At 54.8% G+C, this 19146-nt stretch overlaps 1 protein-coding gene across 3 annotated transcripts in view; it reads right to left on the bottom strand.

Moving 5' to 3' along the window:
- Positions 1–19146, bottom strand: part of SDC3 (syndecan 3) — a 33504-nt gene that overhangs the window by 9798 nt on the left and 4560 nt on the right. The window contains exon 1 of one of the 3 annotated variants that reach the window (XM_021297457.2): positions 17466–17564. The exons of the other annotated variants lie outside the window; for them this stretch is intronic. Within the exon in view, the coding sequence (XP_021153132.2) occupies positions 17466–17549 (84 nt within the window). The 5' untranslated portion in view covers positions 17550–17564. Of the gene's footprint in view, positions 1–17465; positions 17565–19146 lie in introns of those variants that run through there. 3 annotated transcript variants of the gene reach the window in all.

A 19146-nucleotide genomic window follows, 5' to 3' on the forward strand; every position in this document is an offset into this window, starting at 1 on the left:
CTTTGTTTTCGTTCTCGATTGGAACAAAAAGCAGTTTTGGAAAGTGCAGAAGGTCCCGTGACATAGAAATTTGGGATTTGACTCAGTTTTTAACCCCATGTCTTTTCTCCTGGAGCCCATGGGCTGGAAGGGGAGAGAGACCCGGCAGCGCTGGGCTGTGCTGAGGTGCTGGGGCTGCGAGGACACTGCCAGGGCTGCCGGATGATCGGTGCCCCCAAGCCCGAGCTAAGGAGATACCTGCTGCCCAAACCCCGCCTGAGTCATCACTGGGGTGCTGCAGATGTACCCCTTGTGTCACACGCCCACGGTGACAGCGCGAGCACATCCCTGGGGACATAAATCCCCCAGGAAGGTCAAGGGGAGTTGGGTTTTTAAGCATCTGTGTCTCCTGAAAGCACTGTTGAGCTTGTCTGAGTCTGGTCCTTTATCTCCTGCAGTAGCATCTCTCTTCCCTGTCACCACTAGTGATACTCTGCCAGTCCCCGGTGTGCCACACACACACTTGCCAAAGCACTGGGAATACTCAGGTCTTTGCCCCAAAGATAACGCACCATCCCGGAGCTTCAAACACGGGGTCCCCTTACACGCCCCCACTCCACAGCTTGGCTGGCGCGGCCGGGAACGGCAGCCAAGGGCCGCAGCAGCGCAAATCACACCCAAATCCTGCGCTAAGAGCCTTGGAAAGCGAGTGAGAGCTCAGGCCCTTTGGCCCCGCACCATTGGAGCTGAGCAGGGAGATTAGAGAGGCTTCGGTCCCTCTCCATCCTCTGTGTGTATCCAACCCCCCTGGCACGGCGCACACCGCATCTCTCCCCCTCCTCTTGCTTCATCAGGGTGGGTGATACCATTTTACAGGTGAAAAAATTTAAAACTCAGGTAAAAAGTCCCACTGACACACTCAGCACCCCCACGAGCAGTTCCCCACATTCACCTGAAGATTTGCATACTTAAAAGATGGGGAAACCAAGGCAGACACGGGACCTGCCCGCTGCCCCCGCGAACGGTACAAACACGCTCCTGCAAACCCCTCTGCATCTTCGGACGTGTCCTGGGGGACAGGGACCAGCTGCTCTGGGCCTTCCTAAATTCCCTGCACACCCTTGCTCACGCGGCCCTCCTTCCCCAGGCAGGGAGGATTAGGATGGTCTGTTCTGTAGGATGTTCCCACTCCACGGCAGAGCTTTTACAGAATCTCCTTAAATTCCTAAAACTTGCCCCAAACATTAAAACCAAAATGCACTGCCATTGCAAAAACTGCCCTGCTGAGTGTGTGGCTTCACATCGGGAGGAGGGGAGCCTTAGAAACCCATCTCTAACCATGGGGAGAGGCTGGCGAACCTCCCCAGGATGCTCTCAGACCCTTTGCTGGTAGCCATCGGCATGGCAACGGTCGCCATGGAAACCACCTCCTCCGTGGTGACGCATCCATTGCTGGTGTGGGGCGATGGGTGGTGTCCTCCAGTACATCCACCAAACTGGGGCTGGGGTCTTCTTCCCAGGGGTGTCAGAGAAAAAGAGGAATGAAACAGCCTCTTGGGTGAAGTGGGGACAAAAGCCGCTTCCGAAAGCACAGGGAAGCTCCCAGGGGAGAAATCCTGGCTCGAGTTCCAGCATCTGCTTTCTGTGGGACTTTGTGGGGGGTTGGAGCATCTCCCCACATCCCAGCTGGGGGTTTACCTGCTCTAGTCTGGGTGACTGGAGTGACTGGGGATTTTTCCAGCCCTCCTGGCTGTGGGCAGGAGCTGGAGAGTTTTCCCCAAGGGAATCGGAACGGAAATAAAAAGCTGAAATTTGGTGGTTTCTAAGGCAGCAAGGATGGTTTGTGCAGGTTTTGGTTCATGTTTTCAGCATGAAGCAGCCTGGAGAACAGGCCAGTGTGATGCAGGTGAGCACAAGGACCAGCTTGCTGTCCATCCCTCCCCATCCCTTGATGTCTCTGCATCCCATCCTGCTCACCAAAACGAATGGTAAAAACAAAAAGCCAACGTCCCAAAGGTCTGTTTGCACGTCAGCCCGGTGAGACAGCTCTGGGCAGCCCAAAGCCCCGCTCCCAGACCCACAGCCCCGCAAGGGACAGGACGAGGTGGCAGGAGAATGCAGGTCGCAGGAGAATGGCCTTGCGGGACAGAGCAACGCAAATGCAACGGCAGAATTCAAAAGCAGCAATTTGCCCTGAGAAGGAGATGCCAAATCTGGCCACGTCAGAAAGCTCGGAGGACACAGCCAGGGTCAGCAATCCATCAGCGGCTGAACGCCGTTTTCACTGGGAAAACGCATTTAAACTGAGAACATATTGCAGGAAAAGCGTCAATTATTTCTATGGTATTTTCCACGGGATATTTTCAGTTAATCACCTCTTGAAAGCAGCTTTTGGGTGTTTTATATAGAAAGCCTTAATAACTCACCTCAACACGTGATTTAGTGACACTATAAAGAGTTGAAATAATATGAACTCGCACATAAAGTTGGAATGAAAACATTGTTTCTGAACCTTAAGGACTCCACAATTCTTTTCCTACTACAAAAAAAGAAATCACAGAATTTCCACTCTTCGATCCAAGGCTGCGAGTTAAAAATAAATCTGTTGGAAAGCGGCTCCAGACAGCAGCTCAGCGTCACCAGGACCAGCCGCTTTGGGAGAAGACACCGACGTCCCAGCGTGGTCAGTCCTGGTCGAGATTCTCCCTGAGGATTGATGCTAAAGACCACCATGATGCTAAAGACCATGGTTGGAGTTTGGGGGTGCAAGATGCTGGTGGAAACCAGGGGCTGGTGCTCATGGCCAGCAAAGATCTCACTCACAGAATACGGTGTGAGCTTGGGCGAGCAGCAGCCAGTGATTTTGTGTAACTTCATTCTTTCCCAGATTAATTAAGCCCCTGAATAACAGCTGCCTAAACCCCAGTGCGTTTTGATTTAATAGGGTGGTTATTTTATGCAAGTAAAATAATCATTAACATTTACTGAAGAGCGGCAATTATGCCGGCTTTGTATCGATTCTCCACTGCCAATGCGGGCAACGCTGCAAGGGGCCGGGTTGGGAGCGGCTGCTCCCCAAAACCTGCCTTTGGTTTAGTGATCGCTTGGGGAATATCATGAACCACCAGGTCCAGGTACCCCGGCCCGGCTCAGCTATCTGAACAGCATCTCTTTCTCCTCCTCCTCAGGATCATCCGTCTCATTTTTTGTATCCCAATTCTTCAATGGATTAGCGCCAGATCCTACCCCACTACAATAAATATCCCCGAGCCAGGGTTGGCATGAAAAACAGCAAACCTTCCAATGTAAATTGTTGCCAACACCTCACCTCCCAGCACGCTCTGCTTTTCACCTTCAGGGAACTGAAGAATAAAGAAAAACATAAACCAAGCACAGCAACAGAAGTGCCCACCCCCTGCTGCGTGTGGAACGAGGGATAAAGAGGCACGAAGGAGCCCGGCTTGGCTTGGCTGGGGTTGCATCAGGCAGCTGAGGTGGCTCCTTGGGTGGCGGGTTCCCTTAAACCCAAAGCACCCCAGGGACCACCCTGTTCGGCTCCTGTGGTTCAAAGCCCAGCCCTTGGCCCCACAGCTGTGGGTCTGGCCAGGGCTGGTGGAGCACTTGGCTGGAAATGATGCTCCGGGCAGATGTGGTTTCCCCAAGCTCGGATGAGCCAGCATGGGGAAAACAGACTTGTGAGCGATAGGACAAGGGGTGATGGTTTAAACTAAAGGAGAGAGATTCAGGCTGGACATGAGGAAGGAATTGTTGGCCTGAGGGTGGTGAGAGGCCTGGCCCAGGTACCCAGAGAGGTGGTGGATGAACCATCCCTGAGACACCCCAGGCCAGGCTGGACGGGGCTCTGAGCAACCTGAGCTGGTGAAGATGTCCCTGCTCATGGCAGGGGGCACTGGGGGAGCTGGGAAGGCCCCTCCAACCCAAACCATCCTGTGATTCTGTGATTCCAAAAGCCAAGCAGAGCTGGGCTCTGCAGACCCCTTGGTACCCAGGAGTGGGGAGATATCTGCTCAAAAATCCCTGTCCCACAGAGAGCATCCTGCCGACCCACAGACACCCTGCCTGGGCTGGAGCAAGCCTGGGCAGGGACGGGCTGCCCGCACCCCCGCTCTGCCCCTGCCCTCCACCACCTCTCCGCTCTACCTGGCCAGCCCGATTTCTTTCCGCCCTGCAGGATTCGAGATGGGCTCCAGACTCGTTAATTCCCCTGGGTTTGCACATTGCCATGGCGACGCAGGCAGCTCCGGGAAAATCCTGCCCTCTCCGGCACGCTGCCCGCGCACCCCGGGCCCCCATCCAGGGGTGCTCACGGTGGGTCCCAGCCCCCCGACTCCAGCCACTGTTTCCTCCCCGGCCCTCAGGAGCTGCCACCCTCAGCGAGAGCTGCCCCCACTCAGTCATTACAGAACTGATTTAATTTGCTCTGCTCCATAATCCTATTGCGGCTTAACGTGCAAAACTGTCTCGAGCTTTTCTCACCTTCCACAAAGGCGCGTTTCAGAGCTCGGTCCCCTCCCTGAGACTCAGCTCTCCAAAGAACTGCAAAATAGGACTTTAAATGTATATATCTATTTGCTTTTCCCCTGCCCTTCCTCAAGCGTGTGCGCAGGGGCTGCTGCTGTGTCTGTTCAACACCTCCCTGGCGCAGGACGCTGCTCATTGGCATTTTGGGATTCACACACTCCCCGTCTCACCTCTGACTCCTCCACAGAGACCCAGCAGGGTCCCCAGAGCCACCCCCAGACCAAACCAGGGGGAAAGATGCTCCCGCGCTCCATATCCAGACCATGGTGAAAGCGTTTGGCCAAGTCTTCGGTGCTGTCAAGGGATGGGGAGCTGTGGACACAGCCACATATTAAATATATATATCTCTATCTCAGATTGGGACTTCCATGACTCCAAGGGCCACCACCACCTTAAAGATAGGTTAAAACCTCCTTGCTCTCCCCAGCAAAAGTTAGAGAACAAAAGCTCATTTCCAGCCCCATTTACTGAAAAATAAAGACCAGAAATTTGGACCTTAACGCCTCAAAACTAGAAGAACAAACAAGCAAACAAAAGCCTTGAGAGCTTTTACACCAGACCCGTTAGTGAGAGGAGCTCGGCAGAAAGTTTTGCACATCCAAAAGTTTTGTCCCATGGAGAAACAAACCGACGCCGAGGAGCTGCAGGAGCACGTGGGTGGAGGAGCTGAGGGGCAGCACCTTGCTGGGAAGCAGCACCCTCTCTCCTAATTAGTCTCCTAATTATATCTGAGAGGCTTTGGGTGGGGACCTGGCCTAATTATTCCCACTTAATGCATCCTCCTGCCTATTGCCCATCCAGAGTGGGTGAAAATAAATTGCTCCCCAGTTATTTTGGCCTCATAAGGGGTTTTTTGCCAATGAGTCCTGCAGAGCAATCGGGTCCTTCCAGGTTTAGCTTTTCTTTCCAACCCCAGCAGCAGAAAGGGGAGGAAAAAATAGGTGTTGGGGACAGTTTGGTACAGGGAGCCTCAGACACTGGTGTCCTTGTTCTCTGGCAGCCACCCTGCACAGGGAAACCTAATCCTGCGCCCTCCCCGCTCAGTTTTCCCAGCTTTTCTGTGTCAAAGCACTGAAGAACAGGCAGCAGTGCTCACAAGATATGATGGTGGCACCAGCCCTTCAAACACAATGATTTAATACTTGGTGTCATTAAAATCAAAGCAGGGATGGAGGAAGGTTTTGCACGTGCTGCGCTCCTGTCTCCTGCATTTATTGCATATCCCTAACGTGCAAGGGGGTTGGTCCCTGTTGAGACCATCCTCGAGACGAGCCCCCAAAGCAAAGCCCCAATTTTTTGCACCTTAAAAATAGATTGGCGGGTGATTAGATTCAGAGCAACTGGGTGTTAGCGCTGCAGAGGGGTGTGAAAACTCCAGCTCGGGCTCCTTGCAAACGGCGAGTGATTCCCAGCACACGTGTAAGAGCTTCTCACCGCCCAGAGTAACCCAATTTCTGCTGTCTGGCCTCATCACTCAGCTCTCCAACGAGAATTAGAGCAGGGGGGGTTCACAGCGGCCTCCCCGCCATGCCCAAGGAGCAGAGGGGATGCCCCAGAGCAGACATTGGTCACCCAGGCCACAACATTCATTTCATCTGCGTTTTGCAGCTTCAAACCAACCCACCTCCCTCCACAAGTGCTCAGGAGCAGGTCCACGTTTCCCACCCCCAGCAGATCAGTGCTGGAGTTCCTCGATTTAGAAGGAAAGAGAAAAAAAAAGGTATTTCCTCTTTCTAGTCTGCACACAAAGAGCCCTCAGCCCGTATTTATCTGCCCTGAACTTTATCTGCTGCAGTTATTCATCTGGAAATGTAATCAATCTCCCTCCGACAGCACCGGCCCCCTCAGCACAGCCGCCCTCCCCTCTGCAGCCAGAAGCCTCAAGCAATCAAACCCGATGTGTGAGAAAGGAAAATACAAACGCAATTTAAAAAATTAAAATTCCCTGCGTGGGGCAGCTCACGTTAAAACTGCGCTTGCTTGCACGTTACCCTTTTTTGTGCAAAAGGAGGAGAAATGGTCCCAAGGGACCCGCTGGAGCACCCCAGCAATGGGGTGACCCCAAACGTGGCCACCGCTGGGACATGGGGACCTGGTTCCCCACACGACCCATCTGGAAGCGCTTTGGCTCTGCGGGAAAGCTCAGGTTTCCAGATGAAACAAAATGTCTCGAATCTGCCGAAGATCAGAGCCCTGACCCCGGCGCTGCCCGTCTCTGGTTACCGCTCCTTGCCCAGGAAGCGCCGGCCCCGCAGGGCTCAGCTTACCCGGAAAGTAAAAGAGCTGGAGGCTTCGAGCCTTGTAAATGAGCAAAACTTCTGCCAATGGACAGAACCACTCCATGCTGTCACCGTGCCCACTCTGGGGATGGGGGATTTAAAGGCTTTTTGCATGCTCTGGGAAATATTTCAAGATATCCCGTCCGCATGCGACATGTGTACGTGTGAAAGGGGGTTATGGTGCTGGAAAGGGTTGTTCAAATATTTATACAGCCCAAGCCTTCTAGTTTCCTGCCCCCAGATGAGGTCCTCTTAATGAAATGTAGCTAAACAAACCGCTTCCATTTTGCCTTTCCAACGATAATTACACTGATACAGTAAGCAGGATGGCAGCGATTCAACACCTCATCCAGCGTCCTTAAGGCAACATCAGCCAGGCAGCATCAGCCCCCAGGCCTGGGAAGAGGGTTTGTAATTCAGTGGTGGGACCTCGCTGGGAGCCCCCAGTCTGAATATAGTCTGGATCTCCCCTCTTTTTGCTGAAGACTAAACCCCTTGTCCTATCGCAGCAGGACCTGGTAAAACCACTGCATCCAGCTCGGCCGGGCTGGACGGCACCTGCGGCATCTCCAGCATGGACACCCCCAAGGGCTGCAGTGACCCAGGGGACAGTCACATCCCTGTGCACTTCCAGCAGCTCCTGCTGGAGCAGGGACAGACCCACAGCCCAGCTGGGGCTCTGGAGGGTGACGAGCAGAGCAGGAGCCGTGCAATGGGACCGTGCTCTATCCCACAGACAACAGCAGCATCCCAGTGTGACATCAATGTCCCCAAGCCCCACGCATCTCAAAAGGGCAGCTGTACGTTGTGGGGCAGCCTGGCTCACAGGGAGCATCCTCCCTACTGTTCGAGTCACAAAGCAACTGGGCAGCATCTCCCCAGGACACCTGGATCCTCTGCCCTCTGTTTGGGCACATGGAAAGCCAGAAACTGGTGTGTCTGGGGGTGCTGGGGCCAGGACCCAGCACAGCATCCTGCCCGACACGTTCACGCACCATCTGGCCCTCACAGTGATGGGCTCCCAGAAAAAGGAAAAAATAAAAGAAGATTTTCAGCTCCCTAGTCATTTTATTCAGATGTAAAATTGATTAAAATAAACCCAGTGATCTGACTTAGCTGTTTCTATTTAGGACCTGAAATAAAGACTTGTGAGCCCAAAAGCTTATCTGCTCTGGAGCTTTTTTTCCCCAACCGTACTGGCTGCTCTAATAAAAGATACAGCCTCTCTGTGCCAACCTCACACCCGCATCCTTCGACTGCCACGCTCCCCACGGACAAGCGCCATTGATTTCTGGCTGGAGTAAGGAGCGAGGTCCCCAACTGCCATCGCTCAGCATGGAAGCGACAAGGGTACAACTCACCCAGCTGGAAAAGCCATGGGGCTGGTTTGGATGTGAAGGAGGCAGCAAGGCTGGGGTGCACGTGAGGCTGGAGCCCAAGCCCTGAAGGGTCCCCTTGGCCGTTTTGCTGTGGCTGGGGACAACAGGGGACCTGGGGAAGTGGGTCTGTGCTGGGGAGCACGTTTGGATGCTTAGACTGGGAATGGGGGACAGGAACGCTGGGATGATGGACAGGGGACTGCAGTCCCACAGCCCAGCTCTCCCTGGGTGCCCAGCCCCAAATCCCAGACTGAAATGGTGACACTCCTGCAAATCAGGCTCCCAGGTCCTCCAAATGGGGGATATCCCCTGCTGGGGACATCAGTGGCTGCTGCCCTTGTGCAAAGAGAGCGGTGGGACACACACCTCACCGCAAACCCACCACAGCGCAACCCCAGCAGCGGGGCTGGCGCATCCCCCACCCCTCACAGCAGGTTTCGGCAGCACCCGTGGCCATTGCTCACTGGGGAGCAACCCAAGCTCGCCCTGCGCTCGGTTCCTCTGCCCGCAGCCGGTTCAGCGAGGGACAGGGCGAGGATTAAGGATGCGATACGGAGGGGATTACCCACAGCCCTCACTGGGCACCCAGATTGCCTGTGCTGTGGGGGGAGGGCAGCGCAAAACCTCGTGCCTTTGCACTCCATGGATCTTTTTATGGTGTAATAAAATGAAGGATTTACCTAAATGCTCAAATTACACCGGGGGGTGTGCATGCAGCGGCAGAAGCGAGCGATGTCCACTGAAACACTGCAACGGGTGAGCAACCCGCGTCTGACCAAAGGGGCACTTTTTCCCCAGGAATTCATCACCCCCTGCCAGCCTCTGAGCAGCTCGGTGAGGCACTTCCACCCCCTTTTCACCCATGGGGAAACTGAGTCACGGAGCAAACCCCCAGCACGGGTGTAAGTCAAGTCGCCCATTGACTTCACTAGGAAAGATGTCGGAGACAAGCAGGAATCTCACTTGCTCATCCCTACAGGCACAAGCATCAGCACCCCTGAGCACCCCAAAGAGCACCCCGACCTTCCCGTTACACCCAGTAGCCCAGAACTTATGCTTGTTCCAGCTTCGCTTCCACCTTCCCTCCTGCCTGCTTCCCAAAACGCACAAGGACACGTGTCTGTAGATAAAAAGTGGTATATTTAGTGTCTCATATCATTAACCTCTGGGACTCGCGGCTACGCGTGGCATCCCCAGGGACGAGGTTTCCGAAGGGTGCAGCAAACCCAGGGCCGGGGCACGTTTACATCAGCCAGAATGAAAACAAGGCTGTGAACCTGCACATCGCTGGTGTGAAGAGGTTGTCCTCTGTGTTCATCCGAAATAAAGTGGTTTACACCCTCCAGGCTGCTCTGAAAACATGTGCTTCTCACAACCTGGGAGCAGGAACACTGGCAAAGTGGTGATGGGTCTGCTCTCCATGGCCCCAAAACCACACCAGGACCAGGCTGAGAGTGCAATTTGCCAGAACACCGAGGATTAATGCAGAGTTTCCTTTAGCAGCTCCCTCCCTGCTGCAGGGATGCTCCAGAGGAGAGGATGCTCCAGAGGATGCTCCTTGCACGCACTGCATAGACATCCCGTTTTCTGCCCTTTGCTCATCCAGCTGAGCCTCACTGAGCTCCACTCCCTGCCCAAAGCCATCCCCGGGTCAGGATCAGCTCTGGTTCCCGATGTGCTGAGCTCACCCAGCCTTTAGCATCTGCAGCAATGGGTTTGCACAGCATCCCACAGCCCCTTTATCCCGGTGCATTCCTGTTGCCTGGCTCAAATTTTCCTGGCGGTGGGAAAATCCAAACCACAGCACTGTACCAGCTACTAGGAAAAAATTAACTCTATCCCAGCCAAAACCTGGACACATGCAGAGGACTGCTCCCCCACCCCCCAAAAATGATGCTCTTCAGCCCTGGCATCCAGCATCATTTGACCCCAGCCCAGATTCGAGGGGTCATATCCCAAGTGGGCAAAGCAGCCCCCAGGGAGACATCCCCAGTGTCACCCAGGGTGTCACCACTGTCCCCCAGGAGGTTCTAAGCTCTAATTGCAAGACCCCTAATGGCTAATATCCCCTCTCCAAACCCCACCACCTCCCGTCATCCCTCCTGTCCCTGTGGCTTTATCTTCCTTAAGCCGATTGCTGGTGAACCTCCGGTGCGCGGGCTCGCCGGCCGGCAGGTGAAGCAGCCGGTGCGCAGGGGGTTGCAGCAAGAGCCTGTCTGCCAGGATTAAAGGGAATTACAGACACTGCTTAAAGGCTGTGGTGGCAGCAAGACAGAGCAAGGCAGGAGCCAAAGTGCCACCCGAGAGCGGTGCCCAGCCATGAGCATCCTTCTGGGGGCTCCCCCGACAGACATCCTCCCTGTTCTGTGTTCCCCTTATTCTTCATCTCGCAACCAGGGCAGGAGGGTCTGGTCCAAACTTTCCATAAATACAAGTGGGAGATGCCCATGAGGTGTTTTCCCTCTTTACAGGCTGAGAGAGTTGGGGTGTTCAGCTGGAGAAGAGAAGCTCCGGGGAGGCCTTATTGTGGCCTTTCCGTAGTTAAAAGAGACTGAGAAAAAAGACAGGGACAGACTTTTGAGCAGGACCTGTTGCGATAGGACAAGGGGTGATGGTTTTAAACTGAAGGAGGGAGATTCAGGCTGGACATGAGGAAGGAATCTTTTACACTGAGGGTTTGCTCCTGCAGGAACCAGATGGCTTGAGGGACCCTAATCCCAGCCGGCCCCGGGACCTGCAGGCAGCTGGTGCAGCAGAAAAGCCGCGGGGGTAGGAAGGTCCCAAACCAAGGGACAGCACCAGAACACGGGCACTCTGGAGGGGGACAAGTCGCAGGCTGGGGCTGCAGCAGCTCCGTGATGCCGTCAAGGGGTTAATCCTCTCCCCGAGCAATGATGCAACAAGAAAAATATGTGAGAGCCCCAGCATAAATCAGGTTTAACACCCCCACAGCCTCCAAGCTGAAGAAGCTGCGTAAAACCCTGAACTTGACAATTGCATAGTCCTTCCCAGGCTTAAAACCTACCAACCAACATATATCCCACCAGCTCTACACCTGGGAATGGCACAGCAGGGATGGGAGCTGCTGGAAAGGGTTGGGAGGCAGGAGGCTGGGTCCGGGTTTGGTCCCTTCCTGCCACATTTACCATCATGGATTTAAAAAAACAAATCTCCCCTTTTTCTCTCCCTAATTATGGCCAGAAAAGCTTTGCTGTGCCGGGGAGCGCGGTCTCTGTGCTCCAGCTCCTAATTACAATGCAGAGTGTGCAAAATACAGGTCACCCGGCACTATTATTACACACCTGGATGGTTTCCATTAATTAAGGGAGAAAAAAAAAGGAAAGCTGTGGAGGGAGATGTGCAACATGGGAGAGATGGATGTAAAAATACCCGGCTTGGGGACGAGCTGCAGGTGACTCATGGGGACTCGGCAAAACGCAGCCAGCCCCAGGACGCCGAGCAGATGGGCGCGAAGACGGGCTGGTGGCCCGTCCCCATCTGTGCTGGATCCATGGGGGATGCTGGCACAGGCTCCCTAGCTGGGGATAATGGGGATAACGGGGGTGTCTTTGTGTCCCGGGGCGGTGCACGGTGGACAAGGGTGTTGCACGATCGGCAGGTGGGCGAGGGGAAGGACGAGATGCTCTCCCTAACACCCAATACCCAGCAGCAAATCAATCCAGGAGCCTTTCAACACCCTCCTCTTCCTCACCCTTCCCACGCAATACACACATAACACACACCAGCTCCGCTCCCACCTTGGGCTGGCTCTCTGTATCCCCACAAATAACAAAAAAGGGACATTATTTTTGCGTCCCCCAAACCTCTGACCTGAAGTCTCATCTTGTGCACATTGAAACGTTCCCTGCAGCCCAGCCCCAGCGCTGCCAGCCTGCTGTTCCCTGCCTGCTTAGATAACAGCCCTCTGCTAAACAATGAAAACGCAAGGAAAAGAGCAATTATGCTTTTCAAAAGCCAGCCAAGCGCAGCCCAACCCTCCCACCATCCACCAGGCCCTAGTGCTGAGACGAGGGCAGGAACCAGCAGCACAGATTGGGTCCCCGTGACCCAGCAGATCCCATCCTCTACCAGGGCACAACCCATCCCCGCAGCTGGGAAAAGGCTTTGGGGTGCTTGGGGAGCCCCATCCTGGCTCCTCCAACGCTGGGAAGGCGATCACAGTATTTTAACTCTTACCCCCTCCTTAATTTTCAGTGGAATAAGGAGGACAATGCTTAATTGTGTTGTGGGAAGAAGAAAATGATCTCACGGCTGTTTGTGGAAGGAAAGGTTTTGGCTGGGAACGCCTGCGCGCTGAGGGAAATCGCCCACGACGCGGGTGGGACGCACCTCAAATGGCTTTTCCGTGAGGTTTGCAGTGGGCTCAGCCCTCCCCAGGACCGGCTCAGAGCGGTTATTCGTGGACATGGGGACACAGCCCAGGGACCACAGGCTTAAAAACCTCTTCTGCTTTTGGGCACATGACGCCCTTCCCAGCCCCAGCAGCCACGGTGACTCAGGAGGCTGAAATCCCCTGGTCCGGGGCCACCACCGTGTCCCCTCCTCCCATGGGGAACCCCTCCACGGAGCGAGTTGTCCCACCGGGTGATATTGGCATAGGTCCCCTGTACCATAACGTAATTCTTTTGCCCCCTAAAGAAACTAAGGAGAAATGTGGGAGCCCCAAAACAGCCCCCCGGGGAGGACAGGATGGCTTTGGTGAGCTGTCACCGTGCCAGGAACGCTTCACCAAAACCACAGCCATGGCAGTAAAAAGCCTCTTGATGACCACAAAAAGCAATTGTGGTATTTTTTGTTTTACTATTTTTGTTTTCTAAATGCCACTTCATTTTCTGGGATTGGCTTAATTGTGGTCAGTAAGGTGTGGAGGGGGAACACAAGGGATGGGGGTTGTTGTGACGATGCTTCGCGAGAAAAATCTATGGCTGCCCCAATGCTGTGATAACCATCACCCTTCTGCTCCTAAAACTGCTACAGCTAAATTATCAGAGCACTGTTGCCCCTCCCAACCCGCTCTTGTGCTGAGCCACAGCTAATGAACTTCCTAATAATTAATTAGGATTAATCAGGAATATGCTAGAGCCTCTTGCATGCAGCTGCAGATTAATACCGACTCCCTCTCCCCAACCGCCCCTCAACCGCTGGCAAAAAAAACGAAGGAGCCCTTTTCCCAGGCATCCCTTTGCCTTGTGGCATTTAATTAGGAATAATTAATCAAGGGTGGTGCTTTGCTGACCGCCGGCTCAAGCAGCAGGACAGGGTGTTTGCATGTATTTGACAGGAAGGAGTTTCTGCCCACCTTCCCCAGAGTTGTCATGGAAATTGTAATGGATGTTGATTAAGATGCTGCGCTTGCCAAATGCAAACGTGCTGCGGTTTTCAGCGGGACCTGAGGAGATCGGCCAGGGAAATGCTGTGCTGGGTTTAATGGGCATCGCTGCTGGGGACCCGACCTCGTTCCAGGGGTGGGGATGGGGGGAGATGAGATGCCCACGTCCACCCAGACAAGCTGCACGCTTTGCAAATGCGGCTTTAGAGGGGGTTTTTCTGTCCTGACACTAGGAGGAATTAAAAACCCCAGAACACTGGGCAGCAGGGATCCAGGGTGGGATCCGCCCAAAACTGCTGCCAGAAATGCCCGTGCAGGCAGAGAAACGGGCAGGGATGCAGGCAGGGAGCTCAGCACCATCTCCAGCCTGGACCAGGAGGTGATCCCAAAGCTTCTCCCCCGAAACCTGCAGACCCACGAGCACCCGCTGTTCACCCCAGGGGTGGGAACAGTTTTGGACCCACTGCAGGGCCCTGGGACAAAGGAGCGGACAAGGAGGGGACAAGGAGTTGCTCAGCATCACCGAACCGCCGCCATGCGAGTGGCCAGAAATAGCCCCAATTTACATATGTAGGACGGAGCCGGCCATGCCAGCACGGCCACGACCTACTTTCCTCCTGCCCTGACGGGATGTGGGCACATTCGGGGCTCCAGAGCTTCAGCTCAGGCCCCCCCAAGCAGCCCACCCCGATGCACAGGGACTGTCAAACGTGCCCATATCCCCAAATGGTACCAGCATCCCTGCAGGGGGACAAACACACCTGTATCTCTGCCCAGGGAGAAGTACAAGTATCCCTGTATGGGGACCAGGACAGGCATCCCTGCACAGGGATGGGTACCAGCATCCCTGCATGAAGCGCCTGTTGTCCTTCATCTCCTGCCCCATCTTCATCCCAGCCCAGCAAGGGGAAGGACCCATTTGTACCCGATAAACCCGGATGCAGCCGGCAAAGGAGCTGGGGAAGTTCATTTGGGGGCTTTCCTAATTAACCACATCCAGACACACGCGGGAGGCGTTGACCCCACGCTGGCGTCACTGCAAACACCAAAAAGAAGAAGGAACCCAATTAACTTCTTGGTGCCCTTTCATTTTAAGTCAAAATTCAGTTTTTAACGCGCTTGCAAGAGCCACAAGTTTGGGTTTCCAGATGGATTTGGCACATTTTATGGGAAGGGGGGTTTAGACCTTATCCCATCATCTAGAGCCACTGAGATGGGAGAGCGGGAGGCAGGGAGCCTGAGGATGGGAAGCACTCAGCAAAGAGCTGGAATAACACACAAACCCTGTTGTTGTTGTTTTATTTTTTAACTCTAATTGCTCTTGCTATTTTAACCGAGACAGACATTTCCTTGACGATTTTCAAGGGCTATAAATGTTTTATGTCCCTTTCCTCCCCGCTCAGACGGCAACTTCTGCTGGTGCTCGGCGCAAGCAAGACCCGGAGCGGAGCAGCTGGGGGTGCAGGGGGTGCAAAGGGACCGGGACACCGCTGCGGGGAGAGGATCCAGCCTTGTATCCACATGGAAAATCATCATCCCCCCAAGTCGTGCCCTCTCCTTCCCCTGTTCCTAGAAGGAGGAAGGAGATCCCACTGCCCGGCCTCTGCAAGATGTCTTTCTGCTGCAGAAAACTATATATAGTGCCTAAACCCTTTGGGGGCTTTGCTGCTCTGCGAGGTATTTATAGCTAGAGGCGAACTCGGACTGCGCTCCCTGGAATTGCACCCGGAGAGGCAGGATCAGGCCTGCGCTGGGCTGAGCATCCCACCTGGCAGCCAGGATAGACCCCAAAAAGCACCGTCACCCCCAGCGCCAAGGCAGAGAAGCTGTGGGAGCTCACCCACCGGGGAACGGGGGCTTTTGGGGAGAGACTTGGATTCAGTAACATCCTTCTTCGCTGGGTTACAGCACCAGGATGCCCAGCCCTGGGGACTCACCCGGCTGCACACGCGTTTGGCTTCAGCTGGGGCTGCTGAGGGTGAACAGGGACCTTGGAGCTGGGTCAGAAGGAAGGTCCCGTGTGCGGCTTTAAACGCCTCAGCCCAGGGAGTCAGAGTCAGATGAACGATCAGTAATTAATCCAAATTAAAGGCAAGAGGGCAAAGAGGGGGAACTATCTGCATCGCACCAATTACAGCACTGACGGATGTGGCTCATAATACCCCAAAAATCCAGGGTGTCCTGCCCAGCAACGTGAGCGCCTGACACCCCAATAGCACAGGGGACACCCCAACAGCACAGGGGACACCCCGAGGAGCGGAGCCAGCCCGCCCCCCCTGCCACCAGCCCTCTGCCACAGCCTAATTGCAGCTTGCCAGGCAGCTAACGAGCAACTTGCACCCAAAACAATTATTTGCTGATAAATGGGTAAAACAGCTCTTTTCAGTGCTGGAAGAAAACAGAAATAAGTGATTCCGGAGGCCGGGTGCTGCGTCCCCAGCAGCTCCGCTCACCTGAGCGTCCCAGCCCTGGGGGGACATGATGTCCCACAATGTCCCGTGGCCACCAAGCCCGGCACAGGACCCCAGGTCATCCCTGTTCACTTGATGCCACCAGTCCCTGTTGGATGCCCAGATGCTCACTTAAAGCCCCATTTTCCCCATCAGCAAATATGTGTCAGCACGCTCCCTAATGCACACCAGGCTAATTAATGCCAGGATCCCCCCAGGTCTGCACGGGATGTTTGTCATCGTCCTCTAACAGAGGCAATGGCAGCACCGCACCAGGCGGGAGCCGTGCACGCTGGCAGGGCACCGACTTGCAATCACTGGTGGCTAATTAGGGCTTAATTAGCACTCATCAGTGCCGTGGGAGCACAAGAAGTGGGTGCTCTAGGTGCACACTGCCCAGGTTGGGGTGCACCAAGCTCGTCAGGCCTCAGATAGAGGGGTGCGCCCTGCAAACCTGGTTTGTTATATTTGGAATTATTTGTCCCAGCAGAGGAGGGGACAAAGGGAGCGGTGACACCAGCCAGGGACCAAAACACCCCAAATCACAGGGACGCGGTGGCCATTTCTGCCAGTGCCTCCAAAAAAGGGAACCTCGTCCTCCGAGCACCGCCCGAGCTGCACAGAATCATCCCATTTCATCAACAAATACCTGGCAGCTCTGGGTTTTTCCACTGGGCCGGTGCCAGCGCTTCGGAGCAGTTTAAGTGCCCGTCCCGCCTCCTCCCCACGCTCCCGTAAGTGACATCTCGGAGACACGCAGCTCCGGCTCTTAAACACCCTCATCCCAACGGCAGGAGGTTCCCACGACACCCTCCCCAAGCACCAAATAAACGCACGTGCAGCCCGTGCATGAGGGAGAAGGGAAATTAAAAGCTGGATGATGCTGCTCGCCAAAAAGCCTCCAAAATTGAGGGAAAAAAGTGTTATTCCTGCATCCTCTGATTAACCTTTATGGGGTGCGCTGGTGACGTTTCCCAGCAGCATCTCAGGACACAACAGGACAGGCAGCACCTAGAAAAGCTGTTAGGAGCCCAGTGGACACAAATTTGCCTTATATGAGCTGGAAATGGTGGACTGACACAGTTCGGGGCAATAAAGCTCTTTGCACGCTCCGTGCCAGCGCCACTCGCTGCCTCTGCAGGGAAAGCTGCTCTGGGGTAGGAGAGAAACACGGGTGCTTTCTGTCCAGTTACAGCTTTCCTTGCAAAAAAATAAGAAGTAAACAAGCTATCTTTTTTAAATGCCCCTTTCAGACCAAAACTCCCACTCTGTCTGCCCAAATCGCAGCCCTCTGCTGTATTTTTGACATTTGCTAAGGCGAGCGTCACGCACGAACTGAGCCGAGCTCGGGCCGCCCGCCCTGCTCAGCCGTTATTCAGCCCGACCAACATGGCTCGTGAAATCGCTTCCCTCCCTCCTCCTCCTCTGGAAAACAGCATTTTTTGGCAAATAAACTGTTTTGCCAACAAGTTGTGCTCTGTGCTACCTGGGAGATGGTGCTTGTTCCCGGCTCCAGCCTCCTCCATCCCAATTCAGGTCCCACACTGGGGCTGCAGCGGGGGGGACACATGCCTGGCTCCCCTACATTGAGGGTTTTTTCCCCCCCCTCTTGCTAAAATAATCCTTGTTTCTCCATGGGCCGGGAAAGAAGCAGCAGCCCCGAGGTTGCTGCTGTTATTTTTATCTTGAAATAAATAGTTTGAGCGGCGGCCAAGCTGTTCCGAGGGAGGGAGATGCTTTGCATCGTGGCCACAGAGATGTAAACACACGCGGCCTCCGTCCCGGCAGGGGCAGCGCAAACATCCCGATCCGAGCGGAATGGGCTGAAATCGCCTGTTCTGGGGTGCCAAGGTGGAAAAGGGGGATGTACAGTTCGGGGAGCATCACTCTCAGAGTGGGGACCACAGCGGTTCCCATCGCTGTTCACCCCCAAAATCAGCGCTGTCTCCTCCATCTGCTCAGTGCACTGCGTGCACCCCCATGGCTGAGTCAAATATGGGTTTAATGAGGTCCAGAATTAATCTTTTGAGCCAATTTTACCCAATAAAAAAAAGAAAAGCCTTGAAAGAACCAGCTCTGACAATGTTCTCACCTCCCCGACCGCAAAAAGGAGCATCCCTTTGCCACCGACACAACACCAGCTTCCATCTCTTTCCTTCCCAATCACAGCAAGACCCCCAAACACACAGCTTGGGGGGGCAGATGCTGCAACCAGGCTGAGTTTGGCAGCCCCAGGAACCGTCCTCTGCCTGGATCCAGCCACATCCTTCCCCCCTCGACTTCAGCAGCTCCGTCCTGCCCCGCGGGGCCGGGCACAAGGGGGGTGCTCACCCCGCGCTGTGCGCACGGAGGTCGCCAGAACGCTCGGGAGCTTTGCATGAGAAGCTCGGCGTAAATGTCAAATTAATTAACTGGGAAAGATGTATGCGTGGCCACAAAAAGCCCTCTGTTCACCCCGCCGCCCGCCTCCCACCTCCGCTGTCCCGGAGCCGGGCGCCGGCTGCAGAGTGCGAAACAACCGCTGGACACTCCCCGGGGCAAATTTTCTGCCCCCTCTATGAAGCATCACATCCAGGGAACAGGCATGAACACAAGTGAGGATGGGAAAGCTGGGAAAACCTCGTTGGCAGCTGCCGCTTCTCTCTCCGCACACATTTTTGGCACCATCTCCAGGGTCCAGCACCTTCTGCCGGGGCCAGGCTGACACCGCCGGGGTGAAACCAGAGAAACGTTCCCCTTTCTGCCCATCAGAGCCTCGGTGGCATCACCCATTTTGCAGGATGAATCCTTCTGCAGCAGCTCCTCGGGGTCCTGAGCCAAAGGAGCCTCGTGCGATGTTAAAGCGGAGCAGGGAGGATGCGGAGGGAAGAGGGATGCTGAGGGATGCTGAGGGATGCTGAGGGATGCTGAGGGATGCTGAGGGATGCTGAGGGATGCTGAGGGATGCTGAGGGATGCTGAGGACCACAGCTCCGGTGAACATACTCCGCTGCTCTCAGGGGATGGCAAACCACATGCTGAAGGAGGGTTTCCCCAGCAATAACTGCTCCCTGTCTCCCGGACGCTGAGGCTGGGCTTGTGGAGGTGCCGAGCACCCGGCTCATACGTCAGGGAGCAGAATAAAAGAACAAACACACTGGAGCCACACAGGGTGCCAGGATGTGATCA

Source organism: Columba livia, chromosome 26, assembly GCF_036013475.1.
Source record: "Columba livia isolate bColLiv1 breed racing homer chromosome 26, bColLiv1.pat.W.v2, whole genome shotgun sequence".
Lineage (NCBI taxonomy): Eukaryota > Metazoa > Chordata > Aves > Columbiformes > Columbidae > Columba > Columba livia.